This window comes from Orbicella faveolata, unplaced genomic scaffold (assembly GCF_042242905.1).
Source record: "Orbicella faveolata isolate gen_17 unplaced genomic scaffold, um_ofav_v1 contig_48, whole genome shotgun sequence".
Classification (NCBI taxonomy): Eukaryota; Metazoa; Cnidaria; class Anthozoa; order Scleractinia; family Merulinidae; genus Orbicella; species Orbicella faveolata.
Window position 1 is genome coordinate 8,010,859 of NW_028301578.1, and position 19,142 is coordinate 8,030,000.

At 42.7% G+C, this 19,142-nt stretch overlaps 3 protein-coding genes across 3 annotated transcripts in view; 2 read left to right on the forward strand and 1 right to left on the reverse strand.

Annotated features, from left to right (window-relative positions):
• Positions 1-1,326: 1,326 nt before the first annotated feature.
• The window catches only part of LOC110053138 (uncharacterized), a 23,870-nt gene continuing 6,054 nt past the window's right edge, over positions 1,327-19,142 (reverse strand). The window contains exons 7-15 of the mRNA XM_089281322.1: positions 12,134-12,310; positions 11,418-11,968; positions 8,375-10,827; positions 7,495-7,673; positions 6,555-7,114; positions 5,343-5,491; positions 4,078-4,176; positions 2,894-2,985; positions 1,327-1,629 (exon numbers count right to left, since the gene is read on the reverse strand). Of these exons, the coding sequence (XP_089137448.1) occupies positions 2,928-2,985; positions 4,078-4,176; positions 5,343-5,491; positions 6,555-7,114; positions 7,495-7,673; positions 8,375-10,827; positions 11,418-11,968; positions 12,134-12,310 (4,226 nt within the window). The 3' untranslated portion in view covers positions 1,327-1,629; positions 2,894-2,927. The remainder of the gene's footprint in view (positions 1,630-2,893; positions 2,986-4,077; positions 4,177-5,342; positions 5,492-6,554; positions 7,115-7,494; positions 7,674-8,374; positions 10,828-11,417; positions 11,969-12,133; positions 12,311-19,142) is intronic.
• Positions 13,108-13,880, forward strand: LOC149096341 (uncharacterized). The gene has a single exon (XM_089281425.1). It carries the CDS (start codon positions 13,449-13,451, stop codon positions 13,878-13,880), a length of 432 nt encoding a protein of 143 aa, XP_089137551.1. The 5' UTR covers positions 13,108-13,448.
• On the forward strand, positions 13,898-19,133 carry LOC149096342 (uncharacterized). Its single transcript, XM_089281173.1, has one exon. It carries the CDS (start codon positions 15,652-15,654, stop codon positions 18,616-18,618), a length of 2,967 nt encoding a protein of 988 aa, XP_089137299.1. The 5' UTR covers positions 13,898-15,651; the 3' UTR covers positions 18,619-19,133.

The following is a 19,142-nucleotide window of genomic DNA, read 5'->3' on the forward strand; positions in this document are numbered from 1 at the left end:
ATATCGACGACATTCCGACGTCGCAAATCGAAAAACAAGGTTATCAGTTTTGGTGCAAAAACGGTGGTAAAATGGTCCACAACGCCTATGATTGATCAAGGTCCATTTCTAGGCTTCGCCCGTAATTAACATCCAACTTTTCACCGCAGCCAGAAAGAACATACAATGCAAAAGGTAGCCAGTGTAAAAGGGCAGAGAAAAACAGAAAGGAAAGGGCCAACAAACAAAATTGAGAACGGTTAATTTCAAAAAAAAAAAAAAAAAAATTCGGTCCAAATTTTGGCTTATGCGCATGCCCGTAATTGAAGTTTTGCTCAATTTTGTACCTAATCCTCGAAAAAGCTCTCCTTTTAGCAAAAAAAAAAAAGCTTTTTTAGCACAACAGGCTTATTTAGCGTCATGGCAGCTAAAAAACCTGACTAAACGGTTAAAAACGGCCTGAAAAAGCCTGAAAAAGGCACCCCTTTTGGGTGGAACGGCTTAATCACGGTCTCTAACATTTCTATGAAGATTTTTCGTTAGAAAGCGACGTTTAAACTGGGGTGACGGGATATTTGGGGGGGGGGGGGTGGGATTAATAGGATATGGGATATTTAGATCAGATAAAACGGGATATCGAGTAAGAAAGTCGCAACAGGAATTAGCGGGATATGGGATATTTAAGTCACGAAACTCATGATAACGGGATATAAGATACTCAGACGAGCCCCTCCCCCCCACAATTGTGCCTTTTGGGTCAAAGGATCGATGCGTGACAGACTCCTACGCACCGACTGTGTTCTAATTAAATCGATATTTTTCAACCCCGATGTCGAACATTCAACCTAAGCGGTCTCATGTTCTTTTTTTTTTTTTTATGTTTATGAAACTTTGACAAATCAACAACTATAATATGGGTCTTTCGCTTATACTCTACATGATCAGCCTGTCGTCCTATATTAGCCAGACTCTCTAGCTAGTCGACGATGGGGCGAAGACAGAGCGAGAAGAAAGAGGAGAGGGTCGGGGGGGGGGGGTGGGGGGGGGAAGAAGCTAGAGGGAAGAGCCTCCGCTGCTCAATCACCGCCCCGCCCCCGCCCAATCCCCTCTCTCCACCTCCCCCCTCCCCCCACCCCTGGCACGTTACTCCCAGCCAGTGCCCTCGAGGCCCTTCCAGCCATGGTCAGACCGTTTTAGCCGGCTAAGGTGTATTTGGGTTTCTGATGGACGCGACATTTATCCTTGATTTCACCACAGCACAAGCTATTAAAAACTGCACTGATTTTGGTAACGTCTGTTGAAAATGTATCGCTAGCAAGTTTAAAAGGTAGTAGACGTCACAAACAACATTTTCATGTAGTCCGAAGACTTTTATTATAAACTCACAGAACGTTTTGAAACAGGTTTTACAACTCCATCTTCATAAAAGTCCACAGTTTTGCAAACTCACAAGTGTTATTAAGCTCAAGATAGGCCACTTTCACAAGATTATCTTCATGCACGGTTTTCACAGACTTGATATACTGACAAGCGCTTTAAGGTTATGAGCAGTTTTTTTTTTTTTTTTAGAAATAAACAGTTTTTAGAACATCTTCAAGAAATCTACAGACAATTTTTAGGTCCAAAACATTTTCACAAATTCCTCGGTAACTGAAAGTAAAGAAAATGAAAAACACATAGTCAGCATAAAAGTTATTCACTATAGTCTTAGGAAAGTTAGTTTGCAATTGGAAAGGTTGTGCAGATTCTTTTTGTTGATCAGTAGAAAGCATGGAAGATTGGTTCATGTTGCAGCTCTCGTAAGGTTTCACATGAATGGCTTGAAACCCTTTGAGAGAACAATAGATCAAACAACAGAAACAATGCCCCTAGCCCCAAAACAATAACTGCAGCTGCAATGACGACAAATAGAATTACAAGCTTACGAGAGCTGCTATAATACCGAAGATTATATGTAAACTATCCTCGTTGAACGTCAAGAGCATGTTCGAGCCTTGAGTGGTCCGTATAACCACTGTACTAGTAGCCTGCACAGGGTAACGTTTGTGTCGCAAAAGAACGAACCGGCGATAGCATGAACCTTGTTCACGCCTCGTCGCCGCTGGTGCGTGTGATTCCCAAACGAGATCCTCAGTCCCAGAAAGCAATGTTGGGACACCAAGTACCAAGCAAGTTGTCCTCTCGCTCTTGCCTGCTACTTTCGTCTGCGATTGTTGCTTACAGGCTAGGCTCTAAAGCGACTAGACTATCCATTAACTTTACCCCGTACATCATGTTCAACTCGCACCGAATTTAAGTTGCCACCAGACTAATCTGACATGCGCTGTAAAATTCAGTTCCTATGCAATAGATTCCAGAGCTTTGGTTGCCATACACTGTACTTTAAATTGGCCATTTTCGTATTCTCGGTATTGGGCTTAAACTAGCTTGCAAAGGAGGTTCATGCGGGTGAATATCATTAAAAAGAGATTGATGTCATTTGCATTTGAGAAGACTTTTCGCATTAGCCTCAGTTTCAAGCTAGTTCCAGTCTAATACCGAGAACACCGAGAACCTAAATATCGTCTATTAGTATCACGCAACTAGTGGACGAATGCAAATCCTGCATTTTAATTGGCTACGCTTCTAGAGGACTATTAGTAATAGTCCTCGAGTGGCAAAATTGGTGCAATCGAGCGTGACGCTTTCTTTCGTTTTATTCCTGAATAAAGATTTCTTCAACTTGCATTTGCTAACTTTATTATTGCCATTTCTATCCGACTAGTTGGGTGATACTATAACAATTAGACCCTTCGCCCTCAAGGGCCACGGGTCAATAGAGCATTCAGCTTCGCCTCGTGAGCTATTGACCCGTAGCCCTTGCGGGCTACGGGTCTATAATTGTTAATTAAGATAACATATTAGATACAGGTACCTCAGTTTCAAACATGGAGTCTTAATCATCATCTTCAAACTTGATCCCAGGCAGCCTCATCATCGCTGTCGAATACAAGCCCAGACAAGCCCCTAACCAGTGAACAATTAAATCCAGATAGCTGAATCTTAAAATAATGCATACATGACTTGTGATTACAAATGAACCTTGATCAGCTTAAACTCCACGTTATCTCGTATACTCAAATTATTTTCCCTTCGATATTGGCTTTTTCTCAGTCATTTGCTACCAGCCCCAACTATCCGTTCGAACTAGTTTTTGTTATATTGAGAGGTTCAACTATATTGGTAGGTTCAAGTGTAATCTAATATATAGATAAGACTTGAGGGAAGCTTTTAATCATAATATGACATGAATACGACCTTGGCAATGCTGGCCAGAGTACATGCTCAAGAAATTAGCAATACTAGAAATAGCGTTGGTGGTATTTACAAATGATTTTACAAAATAGCCCAAAGAAAATACGCGCGCTTATTGGTTAAAAATCGTGTTTCTATTTAATAAGTGGATTGTGAGCTCGAGATTTCTATCGCGTGATAGTTGACGAAGACTCAGCTCGAGTCAACTGTCACGCATAGAAATCAAGAGCGAATAATCTAATTATTTTCTGTAAAAATCTAGAAGTCGTTCAAAACTTTAATCTAAATTATTTTTCAAAGACATTTCGGAAACGCAAAGAAGCGGCCCCCCAATGAAAACTACTATCTACTCTCTATCTGCAACAGAATAGATATATTTTGCCTAGCGCAGCCAATCAGAGAGCGGCATTCGTGATAGAACGCTGGTAGATATATACTAAAACTCAATAGAAACACGGAGAACATGTTTTCTATTTCTTTTAGAAAATTCCGCGATGAAAAAAAGAAAACAACTTGTTTACTTTGAACATCAAAATTTAAATTCCTAAGCTACAAAATAACCCTAAATTGCCTCACATACATGCTAGATTGCATCTAGAGAAAGGAAGAATCTTGTACGGTTTAGTTAAAAAAAACATGTAATTGAATTGTATTTACAAATTTTGAACACACAAAGTGATTCTCTTTTCAAAATCTCAGGCTCTGATTTATTTTTAAGATATTCTTAAAATTTTGCCAATTTCAGCCTCGATATTCTTATAAAACACATTCTTATAACACCTGTCACAAGTAAGTAATATTTACCTGCTCATCTCTTCAACATCCTCACTTTGGTCAGCTTTAGAATAACTCCTTTTCGATGCAGACTTATTATTCCTGACCTGCTGGCGTCCAGGCAAACCTCTAGCAAAGAAAAGCAGAATTCTGTTAAAATACCAAAAAGTTTAAGAAAATACACACCGCATTTTTTTTCTACCAAAACCAAATTATTGACTAATACTGTCTGGCACTTCTTTAGTTTCCATTCAGTAACTTATGAAGTGAACAGAATAATTATTGCCTTCCCCTGAACAAGATGATACTACGATTATCAGCTTAGTAATTGGTGAAGAAGTTTTGGCCTTACAATTAGGGTGTTGCCACGAGCAACTTTCCTTGTTTCCAATGGTAACAATATCGCCGCCTACAATTTTGCGCACTTGGCTGCTAATGATGTCAAAGACCGACAAGTTGCCACTGGAAACGGAGCCAGTTGCCCGTGACAACAACAGAACTTGAACGTTAAACCCTGGTCAGCAAACTTTCGTCGCGCCTTACTCAACTGATAATCATGAGTAATTTTCCTTTCACATCTTTTGTTGAACCAAGATATTGCGAGTAGTAATACTATCATATAACAATTATTCCACAATCTCGCATTGGATATGAGTTGGCTATAACCATTTCACATCCAACAAACGCGAGTGGAATAATTGTTTTATCATTCTCGTCCCCAGAGGCAGCGCTCCTTTTGGTCAGCACCAAGAATCGCGACCTCTGGGCTGCTCCAACACCGGAAGTCCGCGATTCACGGACTCTCTGTCAAATCTGACAAATCTGATTGGCTGAGAATAGTAAACGAAAACTCTGCGCATGCTCAGAAAATCGGGTCCGGTCACAGTTCGCGATTCTCGTTGCCGACCAAAAGGAGCGCGGCCTCTGGGGGCGAGAATGTTGTTTTATTAGAAAACTCCCCCGAAATATAGATTACTAAAATTAAAAATAAATATATAAATATGCACCAAAAAAGGACGCTTCCGATGACCATATTTGAAGAGTATGGTCTAATGACTCATATACCATGCTCGCTTAGCCAATGAAAAGTCTTAACCTACCTTATCCAATGATCCAGTTTTTGGCAATAATTTATATTCTGGAACACAGAGAGTCACTCTGATAGAAAGACGTATCTTACCCCAAAGCCAGCCAGGGCTTAGGATACGATCTCTAAATTCTAGTTCAACAATTCATGACATAACAACTGGACCACCGCACCAGTCGCGAATGAGCCATAATAATAAATTGTTCACCTTTTAGACTTGTCAACATCACGACTCTGGGCAGCTCTCTTAGCCTTAGATGCGTCTGGTGCAGACCGCTTATCCTTAAATAGGGGGAGGTCCAGTATATCAGAATAGCTGTAGCTCTCGCAAGTACGTGGCTTTTGTCCAACAGTCATCTGTCATTGTCGAAAACAAAGAAGGAAAATTGTGAATAGGCCACGTTCGATATATCAATATTCTAACATGGTTCCGAGGCTTTCGGGTCAAAATTGTAGATTTTTTAAGTTTCTTTTGTCCCTCAATTCCCAAAAGAGACTTGGATACAAAGACAGCATCAAATATAGAAGTCAGTCCTGAAAGCTTTGGAGCCATGCTAGAATATTGATACATCGAATGTGGCCTATTGGGCTGGAGACAAAACAACAGGTGTTGCACATATACTGAAAGCCATGCTTCTCTTTAACACTTTGATTATGTGCGCGGGATTTCTATCACGCCTAGAAATCAGGAGCGAGCAACTTACTTGTTTTAGATAAAACTGCCAGTCATTCAAAGCTTTATCTAATCCTCTTCACAGAAACTTCGAAAACGAAAAGAAGCGGCCGCCATTTCGTTAACAACCGCACACTGCTTAAGGTCACTCACTATCCACAATAGAATAGATGGCGAGTGGCTTATAAATGGAAGTACCCCCGGGGGGAGGGGTACTTCCATATATAAGCCATATAGTTATGTACGATGCGATGCGATAAGATACGATACCATAACGTTATTTCTACAAGGTATTTCCCGTCATTATTCCATTTATATGCTGCTGTGAAGGGCGTGGTTTTCGGGTAGTTTAGTCCGGTATAGGGTAGAGATATCAGACAGTTTTGGTCTAGAATAGGGTACAATTTACCCGGGAAGTGGCAAGTGTATAAATAATTTACCTGGAGTTCTATGATGGAAATTGAAACTCGGAAGTGATTACATAAGATATTTGTTTGGTTAACGTATGCTGGATTACGATAGTGATAAAGTTGCAGCATGGAAAATAGCAAGTCTGGGATAGGGTAGGGTTTTTGGTGCCAATTCCAGAATGGGGTTGCGAAATCAAACTGATAGTGGTCTAGTATAGGATAAAAGTTTCAGTGTCCTACACAAAGACTAACAGGGTCCACACACCCCGAGATTGTGACCTCTCGCATGGGTGACTGTATTGGTATTAAAAAGAGAAATTGCATTTTAATCTCTGACCTCCTCCACTACAGCAGGTGATATTTCGTACTTCCTCTCACTATCCACAATAACTTTCTTAGCATCTCCAATCTCCTCTGCCAGTGATCGCCGTCTCTTTCCAGCAGATTGATCCTTAATTGTGCGACGTCTGTCCTTTGACTTTTCCACACTCTTTTGGTGATCAGCGCCTGGCAATATTACCGAACAAGCGGTTTCAAGCTCTTGGATAAAAGACCGTTGTTTCTCGCCAGTTGATGAGCCAGGAGTGGATGACGATTGTTTGATCACTCGCCGCCTTTCAGAGGCCTTCTTCTCGAACTGTTTGGTCTTAGAATGCCCATCGATAACTGATTTGGCGATAGCGATGCTGTCAGCAAACGAGGTTCTTCTTTGGGAAGTTTGCTGTTTGATAATCTTCCTCCTTTCCACATTTCGAGGGTCCCTCTTCTTGTCGTCAGAAATAACGTCATCCTTTGTCTTTTCCTTGCCCTTGTAGTGTGCGCTTGTGGTTTGATAAGCTTGCACCCCTCCACGGGAGTAGGCCTGCCTGTCACTCACAGGTACATTGCGGCTATTTCCTGCCATAAAAGAAGTTGATGATTGATTGAATCTTAACCACTGTTTTAACGAATGAAATGAATTAACCAAAATTACCAAAAAACAACAAAAACAACAAAAAAAAAAAAACAAAACAGGATTGGCCGTGCTTTGTTCTGTGCATCTCTTTTGTTCTGTTTATAAAACACGCGAGGAAGTAACAAGAGCACAAAGGAAGAATAGGGTGAAATATCAGCCTTCGACTGCTTTCACTCCGACTCCTTCAGCACAATACAGGGTAAATTTCAGGTACATTAAGATACTGAACCTCAACCGCCATGTAAATTAAGTATATTGACCAAAAAGGCCAAAAGGTACGCATATTGTAACCTAACCTATTGATTTGAAAATGTTTTTGCACCTGGATTCACTGACGTAGGTTCCGGCCGATAAGTTGAGTAGTAAAGCTGAGGTTGACTTGGTGGAGGTTGGTTTCTATCCACTCTGATACTCTGGAGGTCATGGCCATCACCCTGCCCAGATTCCACGTCTCTGTTGTTCACTCGCTGGGATAACTGTTGATAATACTCTCTCAGTGGCCTGAGCAAAAACATAACAATGCATTAATTGAGTCTGTTGAAGTCATTTGTATAGGTAATAATACGGTTTCGAGTTCAACTTTGAACTGTTTTGCACGAGTAAACTTTTTGAAAAACTCACAAGTGCACATTAACTCCAAAGTGAACGTAAAAAATCGTATTATTACTTATTAATAATATAAACATGAAGAACTTCGCGTGGAGGAGGTGCCAGAAGATCTTTCTTGAAGCCATTTTTCCTCATTCGAGAAAACGTTTTTCAAAGGTTCCGCACAAAAGTTTCTTCATTACTGTACGCGATATCATTGGCTTAGAAAATTTCCTATTGTCCTTCAGTCAATCATAATCCAGAATTACGATGTGTAATTTGCACTGGTGTTGCACTTGAACTGCACTGCTCTCAGCCAATCAGAATCGCGTAATTTTTTCATGTATTATTAACTTTGCAATAATATGTGTGTAAGCTGACTACATGAGTGGCAGCGCTTCCCAGGGAATCATTTTGCTTGGGGTCAAGATTTTTCAGTCACCGAGAATAGTGATGCCTGTGAATCCTAACTAATGTTGGATGAATTTTAGCAAAATAAATTTAAATAATGAAGGGTCCGGATATGTGTAGCTCGTGGTGGTGGTAGCTACATGTTTATAACATCCAAGCAAGAGTATAGAAATAACATAAGAAAGCACATAATTTTAACTTACCAAGCAAACGTGAAACAGGCAGCCATCAATAATACCACCAACAGTCCTCCAACGACGAATAACGTAATTAGAACCCTAGCAACAGCTCCTTCACTTTCCTTTTCTGAATTTTTCCTTTTTCCTTTCTTGGTATGAACACCCTGATTACCAAGTGACTCCAATCTAATATTGAGATTTACATGACCATTTTTCCCATGAGATTTCTTTGGGATTTCCAGTGGCAAACCATTCGCTTTTTTTGTCTCGAATTCCTTGTCTTTGAAAAGAAGCTTTTTCATAACCACAGTATTGGGATATTTTGTGGGCAATTTCAATTTCTGTTTTTTAACTGTGTCCTGTTCAGGGGCTTCCACTGATGGGACAGATTCTGGGTTATCTTGCGAGGATAACTGAGATCGTTCCGGCAGCATTACTTTGGATTCCACTGCTCCTGGAACTCCAGCAGTATCTGACTCAATATCTGGTGATGAAAATACATTGTGCTTCAATTCAGGTTCACGAGTTTGAGGTGATCCAGCGTCCCACTCAATGGCAGACAATGGCACTTTATCTGCTTGTGATTCAGGGTCCGCATCTTCAGGAGCACCGGAACCCCATTTAGTGTCCGATGACAGATTATCTGTTTCTGATTGAAGCTCCATATCTTCAGGTGCACTGTTACTCACTAGGTCATCAATCTCTGGACCCTGTTCGTTTGCATTCATGGTTATCCCATGCATTGACTTTAGCAATCCACGTAAATGAGCATCTCTCACTTTAGAAGAATGATGGCTGGCATTCTTTAATTCCTTATGAAAAGAGGCCAATAGGCTTGGTCTTGATTTCAGCAGGTGTGCAACTTTCTTGGAAAGATGTTTTCCCAAATTGATGTGCTTGAGTTTCAGCAGTTTGTTCAATTCACTTGAAATGACCAACTCTTTGCTATCGACATTCTTTTTTTGGGTACCCCACTCAGTGTCCAATGATAGCTTATCTGTTTCTAATTGAGGCTCCATATCTTCAGGTTTGCCAGAATCCCAATCAGTGTTGGATCCTGACAGTTCGTCTTCCTCTGATTCAGGGTCCTCATCTTCAGGTTCACCAGAGACCCTGTCAGTGTCTGATCCTAACACTTCGTCTGTCTCTGATTCAGGCTCCATATCTTCTGGTTCACCATAGTCCCAGTCAGTGTCCGATCCTGACAGTTCGTCTGTCTCTGATTCAGGGTCCTCATCTTCAGGTTCACCAGAGTCCCAGTCAATGCCCGATCTTGACAGTCCGTCTGATTCAGGACCCTTATCTCCAATTTTACCAGAGTCCCAATCATTGCCCAACGCTGACAGTTCATCTGTCTCTGATTTAGGGTCCTCATCTCCAGATGCACCAGAGTCCCAATCAGTGCCCAATCCTGACTGTTCTTTTGTCTCTGATTCAGGGTCTTCATCTTCAGGTTCACCAGAACCCCAGTCAGTGCCTGATCCTAACAGTTCGTCTGTCTCTGATTCAGGGTCCATATCTTCAGGTTCACCAGAGTCCCAATCAGTGTCTGATCCTGACAGTTCGTCTCTCTCTGATTCAGGTTCCTCTTCTCCAGGTTCAGCAGAGTCCCAGTCAGTGTCCGATCCTGACATTTCATCTGTCTCTGATTCAGGGTCCTCATCTTCAGGTTCACCAGAGTCCCAATCAGTATCCGATGCTGAGAGTTTGTCTGTCTCTGATACAGGGTTCTCATCTTCAGGTTCATTAGAGTCCCAATTAGTTTCCGATCCTGACAGTTCTTCTGTCTCTGATTCAGGGTCCATATCTTCAGGTTCACTAGAGTCCCAATCAGTGTCTGATCCTGACAGCTCGTCTGTCTCTGATTCAGTGTCCTCTTCTGCGGTTTCACCAGAGTCCCAATCAGTGTCCGATCCTGACAGTTCATCTGTCTCTGATTCAGGCTCTATATCTTCAGGTTCACCAAAGTCCCAATGAGTGTTCGATCCTGACAGTTCCCCTGTCTCTGATTCAGGGTCCTCTTCCCCAGGTTCACCGGAGTCCCAATCAATGTCTGATCCTGACAGTTTGTCTGACTCTGATTCAGGGTCTTCATCTTCAGGTTTACCAGAGTCCCAATCAGTGTCTGATCCTGACGGTTCGTGTGTTTCTGATTCAGGGTTCTCTTTTCCATGTTCACTAGAGTCCCAGTGAGTGTCTGATCCTGATAGTTCATCTGTCTCTGATTCAGGCTCCATATCTTCAGGTTCACCAGAGTCCCAATCAGTGTCTGATCCTGACAGTTCGTCTGTCTCTGATTCAGGGTCCTCATCTATAGGTTCACCAGAGTCCCAATTAGTGTCCGATCCTGACAGTTCTTCTGTCTCTGATTCAGGGTGTTCATCTCCAGGTTCACCAGAGTCCAAGTCATTGTCAGATTCTGAAACTTTATCTGTTTTTGTTTCAGGTTCTATACCTTTAAGGGCACTTGGATTCCCCTATAACAGTAAAAACTCACAATATAACAATAGTGGCAATATTTACGTAAAGAGCCCAGGTTCTATGATATGAAGGATAAAAAACAATGATTTTAACATTCCGATTTCTCCGCAGTGATTCGTCTAATTTGTTTGAAACTTCAGAATATGTTTATTTCATACTTAGTAAACACATTGAACTCAAATGAAAAAAATGTCAAAATTTTGGTTCGTTTGAACTTTAAACGCTTTACAGGGAACCTGTAGATGCATAGACAGAATAGGACTAGGTTAAGATCGGAAAAATTACGTTTGCCCAAAAGTGACTAAGATGGGGTTTATAACTCACAGGCCACAAAATAGACTATAATGGGGCAGGGGTTCCGAGAGGTCAGTGGTACATACCAAGCAAAAAGTAACCTCGCTACCCCCAGGGGTGAATGCATGCATATAAATTTACTGATTAAGGTGACTTATGTTTAGGTTAATTCAGTATCAGGGGATGAATTTCAATGCATTTATGCTATTGGTTAAGATAACTTATGTTAAGGTTCATTAAGGTCAAACTCAATATCAGAGGGTGAATGGACATTTATGTCTTGATCAGGTACCTTATGGTGAGGTTCATGCCTCTCATGGGCCAGATTTGCTTCAGGGTTATCAGATCCAGAAGGTTTGTGAGCCACAGTGCCAGCATTTGTCAAGTCAGCAAAACTGTTAATCACTTGGTCATCCATCTCTGGACCCTGTTTGTTTGAATTCATGGTTGTCCCATGCACAGACTTTGGAAATCCATGTAACTGAGCATCTCTCACTTTAGAAGAATGATAGCTGGCATCCTTTAGTTCCTTATTAAAAGAAGCCAGTAGCCTTGGTCTTGATTTCAGGAGATGTGCAACTTTCTTGGAAAGATGTTTTCCCAAATGGATGTGCTTGAGCTTAAGCAGTTTGTTCAATTCACTTGAAATGGACAACTCTTTGCTGTTGACAATCCCTTTTTGGGTCGCCCAAGATGGGGTATTAGAAGGTTGTTTTCCACTGGCATGTGAGCCAGTTCCAGTAAAATCATCTCTGGTCCCCTCAGGCCTGTGTTTAGCAGAGTCTGAAGCAAACCCAGGAGAAATATTTGTCACTTCGGGATTTCTTGATGGTATAGATTTCCCTAGGGAAACAAAATATAAGTAAGTATTTGTAATAACAGTGAGAGTATCAAAGTAACTGAACCAAACTAATCCTTTCCTTTATCAACATCAGAACCAGCAATGCATATTAATAAATATTTCTAGTCCATTCCTTGGAAGTTATAACTCACATGAAATGAACAAACCTTTGTGGTTGGCAATCCGTTTTTGAATACCCCAAGAATACCCTGGTTTGTCATTGGCATATGAGCCAGTTCCAGTAAAATCATCTGTGGTCCCCTCAGGCCTGTGTTTAACAGAGTCTGAAGCAAACCCAGGAGAAATATTTGCCACCTCGGGATTTCTTGATGGTATAGATTTCCCTAGGGAAACAAAATATAAGTAAGTATTTGTATCAACAGCAAGAGTATCAAAGTAACTGAAGCAAACTAATTCCTTCCTTCATCTACATCACAACCAGCAATGTATATTAATCATTACGCAAATGCTGTAATCTGATTGGTTGAGCCATTGAACACTATCAGCCATTAGTGTGGTTGGAGGTCGTCTAGGAAATGGCGACGGTTTTCTTCCTTTTTCCAAAGTTTTACAGGAAAAGTTTGATGCAAATGGATAATTAAATTCCTGAGAAGTCTAAACCAAGGACACTTAGGGTTTCTTGACTTTTAAAAACATTGAAATTATTGAAAAAACTCATGTGCATGCACGCACAACTTCAATTTTAAATGACCATTCAATGTGAGCGATCTTTTTCAGGTGCAAAGTTTAATAATACGTTGAGAAATAATTGGAAACCGTTATTTGAAGTAAATTTTAGTAAGAATTCTACTAAAACAAGTAGATTATGCGCTCTCGATTTCTATGAGATGATAGTTGATTCGGCCTTTGGCCTCATCAACTATCACCCAGGGGCGCCCCTGACTATCACCACATAAAAATATCGAGCTCATAATCTAATTGTTGATTTAATTTAGTATAATTTCCAGGGGTGAATATAAGAATTGGACAAGCTGAATGGTCGCAAATCTCATCATATGACGTTTTATTATATGGAGAAGAGTGTTTTACTGGGAACTAAACCACTCGTAGATTCCATACGCCACTTCATCCGGGACCCGAGTGGCGTATTTTCCGTATGTCACCTTTGTGAGTGTCGTTGTCGGAAACGTCTTGTTAGCATGTTGCATGACAAATAGGGCATGGCGATTTCACATTGATGTAAACTGAGCTAGTAGATAAGAATTAACAATTACCGGAAATTCCTGTGACCAAACTAAGATAGCTAATACAAGAATAGGATCGAGTAGAATTACGGACAGTTCGAGAATTGTACTTGATGTGATTAAATGGTGACTGTGTGATTAAAATACAAACGAAGACATCTTGTGACTTTTGGAGAGCACTAAAGTAGAGGGGACATTCTCCAAACGTGGCACCTCCGACGGGACCGCTATCTACATGGTTGTGAGTATAATTTAGTCCTAAATTCTATTTAAACCTATGCTTCCGACGGAGATGGAGAACGCAAAGGGAAAACTGCAAACGAAACTTACGCAACTAGAAATCCATGCTAAGAGAACGGAACAAGTGCTAGATTCGGGATCTGTAGATGCTATCGAGAGACATACGGGAGCATTAAGGTCTACAATATCTGAAGCAGACGAGTTAAAGCGTGCGTTGGAAGCCTTAAAGATAGAAGCAAAGGAAGATCTTGGTGACATAGGCACGTGGAATGCCGCGATTGACCTTCAGTTGCTGAAAGTTGACGAAGAGGTTGAGAAGCTTCGCAAATGGCTCGAAGACAGAAGACGCCAAGAAGAGACGACCGCGCGTGAAGATCAACTCAAATTCGAGATGAAACTGCATGAAGAAAAGATGAAACTTCAGACCAATCTCACTACGAAAGAGTCACGAGGGAGGCGGGTCACCTAAACAAACACAAACGAAGCTACCAAAGATCGAGATTAAAAGGTTCGAAGGCTCTTACTTGGATTGGCCGAGGTTCTGGGGTCAGTTCACGGAGACGATCGACAAGGCCGAAATAGCACCTATCAATAAATTTACCTATTTATGTGGGCTACTGGGTCCAAAGGTTAAAGCCGCTGTGGAAGCCTTGCCGTTTACAGCTGAGGGTTATAATAGAGCCAAGTCGATATTACTAAGCAATTATGGGAAGGAATCCGAAGTAACAAAGGCGTACGTCAAAGAAATAATGGCTCTCCCTGTCATCACAAGTGCCAACCCTAGGAGGATAAGCGAGTTTAGCGAAACATTGACGTACTGTGTCCAAGCGCTGGAAACAATGAATAAACTCAGTGAAGTTAATGGAAACGTACCAATGACACTGGATAAACTGCCAGCAATTCGGGGAGACCTAGTACGAATGGATCCGGAATGGGAGAAATGGAATTTCGTTCAGTTGTCAGAGGCAGTAAGACTTTGGACAAAAAGAAACCCGGTTGAAGAACGAGAAACATCGGAGCAACTTAATTCCAAACGTGACTGCTCAAATAAGCTCTTCCAAGCACGTGGTGGCGATGGTAAGCCAAACAAATGCGTTTATTGTAGTGATGTGACGCACAGATCGTCGGAATGCCAGAAGATCTCAACTGTGGACGAACGAAAGCAGTTTCTCGCGAAAAAGAAGTTATGTTTTAATTGTGCAACACCGAATCACCGCGCCGCAGAGTGTTTCAGCAAGAAAACATGTTTACATTGTCACAAACGCCATCACTCTTCGATATGTGATCGTGAACAAACAGACAGAGGGAAGCAGACGTTGATGACAGCCAGTGAGAACAATGAAGGAATCATGCCAGTCTTAACAGTAAAGGTCGATGGTATTACCTGTCGCGCGTTGATAGATACCGGCGCGGGGAGCTCATATGCATCTGCGAAGCTGTTGGATCTCCTAAAGAAAAAGCCAAGTGAAACGAAAACAAAACGTGTGGATATGCTAATCAGCTCAAAAGTAACCAAACTAGAAGTGTACGACACCGTCGTAGAATCCTTAGACGGGAGTTATCAGATGTCTGTAAAACTGACGAGAGTGAACAAAGCAGAGCTGTTGTCGATTGACAACCCAAACTACGGACAATTGATAAACAAGTACCCGCATTTGCACGGAGTGAAAATCAAAGACCGTGACAAGAAGGACCAACTTCCCATACATGTCGTACTAGGAAGCGGGGAATATGCGCGCGTAAAAACTGAGACAAAGCCTCAAATTGGACAGGATGGGGAACCGGTGGCGGAGAAAACTAAACTGGGATGGTTTATCATGAGTCCTGGATCAGAATTTGACCACAACACGATGCTGCTGACGCAAACATCACAGAGCGACTACGAGGACCTGTGCAGGCTTGACATACTAGGGCTTGCAGACACACCAGAACATGACCAGAGCATAGTGCACACAGAATTTAAGGAACAACTACAACGCTCACCGGAAGGATGGTATGAAACCGGACTACCATGGCGAGGCAATCATCCAGACCTACCAACAAACGAACAAGGAAGTATATGACGCCTGTCAAGTCTGACCAGAAAACTGCAGCGCCTTAACCTCACCGATGAGTACGATGCCATTATACGAGAGCAACTCCAGAACAAAGTAGTTGAAGTTGCACCAGAAGAAATCGTGGGGAAAGAATTCTACATCCCACACAAAGCAGTGGTTAGAGAAACGGCTGAAACGACCAAGATGCGCATAGTCTATGATGCTTCTGCAAGAGCAACGCCAGAGTCACCGTCGCTGAACGAGTGCCTTTATCCTGGCCCTCCATTGCAAAACAAGCTTTGGGACATACTAGTGAGACAGAGAGCATACCCCATAGCTGTAACTGCAGACATCCAGAAAGCCTTCTTGCAAATACGAATCCGGGAGTGTGAACGTGATGCATTAAGATTTCATTGGAGGAAAAGTGAACACGGGAAGTTAGAGATACTACGTTTCACTCGTGCGCTGTTCGGTCTAGCCCCATCGCCCTTTCTACTCGGTGGCGTAATCGAAGCTCATTTAGATGCTTGGGAAGAACGAGAACCAGAGATAGTGGCAGAGCTTCGACGCAGCTTGTATGTCGATGATCTACTCACCGGTGGACGAAATACAAGCCAGGCCCAGCAGCGTAAAGAGAAAGCCGTTCAGATATTCAGCGACGCAACGTTCCAACTCCACAAGTGGCATTCCAACGTCAAAGAGCTAGAGGAAGATCCAAACCTGATCGTCCCCCCTGAAGAGCAGTCATTTGCCAAACAACAACTAAATGTTAAACCAAGTGAATCTAAGATGTTGGGACTCAAGTGGGACAAACAGCATGACACCTTAGCGGTAGTGATACCCAAAGAAGAAACCCAGCCAACCAAGCGAGGAATCCTGGGAAAGATGGCTAAGATTTATGATCCCTTAGGCCTGATTGCACCATTGACGCTCACTGCAAAGCAGATTTATCGTGGGATATGGGATGCGAAGATCAACGGAGAACTCCTACGGCGCTGGAAAAAATGGGAGGAGCAATTACCTCGTGAACAGCAAGTACCGCGATCAATAGCACGATATCAAGAAGCAGTACAAGAAGTGGAACTACACTCTTTCGGGGACGCATCAGAACGAGGAGTAGGAGCGGCAGTCTATGCAGTTGTACGCCAACCATCAGGCAACACTCAACGATTAGTGGTCGCCAAGAGTCGACTTGCTAAACAGGGACTGACTATTCCACGCCTAGAATTGATTGCAGTGCACATGGCTACCAATCTACTGATAAACGTGCGGAACGCCCTAGATAACGTGCCCTCCCCAAAGGTGTTTGGATGGTTAGACAGCACCGTCGCACTTCATTGGATCAAGGGAAATGGCCAGTACAAACAGTTTGTCGCGCATCGAGTTGCCAAGATACAATTACACAAGGAGATCGAGTGGAGGTACGTTCCTACGGATGAAAACCCTGCAGACCTAGCGAGCAGAGGTGCTCCAGTTCAATCAGCACTTTGGCAACAGGGACCGGCTTGGCTCCAGGGCAAGTCCAAGTGGCCAATCAACCCAGTCACTCGATCGTCACCAGCATCAGAAATGGAAGCCAAAGTCATTAGGGAAGTGCTCAACCTAGCGCAAACCAAACCAGAGCCAGACGAGTTCGACGAACTCCTCGAACGCAACAGCTTGCGCCGAACTTTAAGAGTCGGCGCATGGATCAAGAGATTCATCCATAACTGCAAGCATAAAGAGAAGAAACTTGGGCCCCTACTCACAGAAGAAATAGAAGACGTACGTGGTTGGTGGATTAAGCGAGTCCAACGGCAAGAGAGAGAAACCACGGGCTACCCTCAAATTAGCGGGCAACTCAACCTGAAACCCAATGAAGAGGGAGTGATGACCTGCCACGGCCGGATACAAGGGCAAACTCCGATATACCTACCGAACAGTGCAAGTTTTACAGGAAAACTGGTCCAACAAGTTCATTGCGCGACGCTGCATGGGGGAGTCGCTCTGACAATGGCAGCAGTGAGAGAGAGATACTGGGTACCGAAGCTTCGTAGCTTGGTCAAATCGGTCCGAAGTAAGTGCTATGGTTGCAAGAGATTCAATGCAACTCCAGCAAGAAACCCAATACCTGGTCAGTTACCGGAAGATCGGACCACAGTTGGCGCGGCATTTGAAGTCATCGGTACAGATTTCGCTGGACCAGTGAAGTACAAACAGGGAAAGAAAAGTCAAGGAAACGCCTACCTGGCTATCTTCACTTGCAGCCTTTCAAGGGCTATACACTTAGAGTTAATGGCCAGCCTGGAGACGGACAACTTTATCACATGTCTCAAGCGTTTCATCGCTCGTCGTGGACGACCACGGGTCATCTACTCAGATAATGGCGGTACCTTCATCAAAGCTGAGAAATGGCTACGGGAGTTACGAAAGGATGAGCGTCTCCAGGGTCTTCTAGAACAACACGAGATCTCATGGAAATTCAACTTGAGCCGCGCCCCTTGGTGGGGGGGTCAGTTTGAGAGATTAATTGGAGTCGTGAAATCTTCCATGTTCAAAGCTATTGGTGGAGCTACTCTAACCTGGTCTGAGCTCAGTGAAGTGCTACTCGACGTTGAAACGCAGATTAATCGCCGCCCATTAAGCTATGTGGAAGACGACGTCGAGTTACCAATCTTAACGCTCGCAACCTTCTTGTACCAGCGAACAAACCAGTTACCAGAAGAGGAGACCTGGAGGATAACAGATCGAGACATCCGGAGGCGTGCTAAGTATCTGCGAACCTGCAAGGACAAGATGTGGAGTCGCTGGCAGAGAGAATACCTTACAGCACTAAGAGAAAGACACAACCTGACGCACGCAGTGACCAAGTTCCAACCTAAGAAAGGAGACGTCGTCATAGTGAAAACCGACAGCAAGAATCGTGGAACATGGCTGCTGGCCATAGTGAATGAAGTGTACCCGGGCAGCGACGGCGTCATACGCGCGGTTCAACTCAAAACCGCGAAAAGCATGCTGGAACGACCAGTACAACATTTGTACCCATTGGAACTCGAGTGTGATCTCAACACTCCAGTGGCAGACCCGCGCTTAAACCCACAGGCTCAGGATTTCCGCCCTAAAAGAGATGCAGCATCAGCAGCAAGGGTACGAATGAAACAACTTGCGGATGCTGAGCAATGTGAACTATGAACAGAAATCAAGCAAGTTGCGGATGTTGAACAATGTGAAATACGAACGGTAAATCAGTTCGTGAAAACTGATCCATTAGCAGTAGAATATATCATTGTTTTGTTTGAGGGAATCAGTACACAGCCTGAACTGTGAATTTTGAAATCGTCAATAGGAAGTGACGTTGATCGAGGACTGATTATCGTTTTGTTACCGCTCATATGTGATTTAATAGTTCAAGACTCAAATCGCGTGATTGAAACAGAATTATGACATATACTTCGATAGGGAACCATATGAGGGGAGTGTGTGTCGGAAACGTCTTGTTAGCATGTTGCATGACAAATAGGGCATGGCGATTTCACATTGATGTAAACTGAGCTAGTAGATAAGAATTAACAATTACTGGAAATTCCTGTGTGACCAAACTAAGATAGCTAATACAAGAATAGGATCGAGTAGAATTACGGACAGTTCGAGAATTGTACTTGATGTGATTAAATGGTGACTGTGTGATTAAAATACAAACGAAGACATCTTGTGAC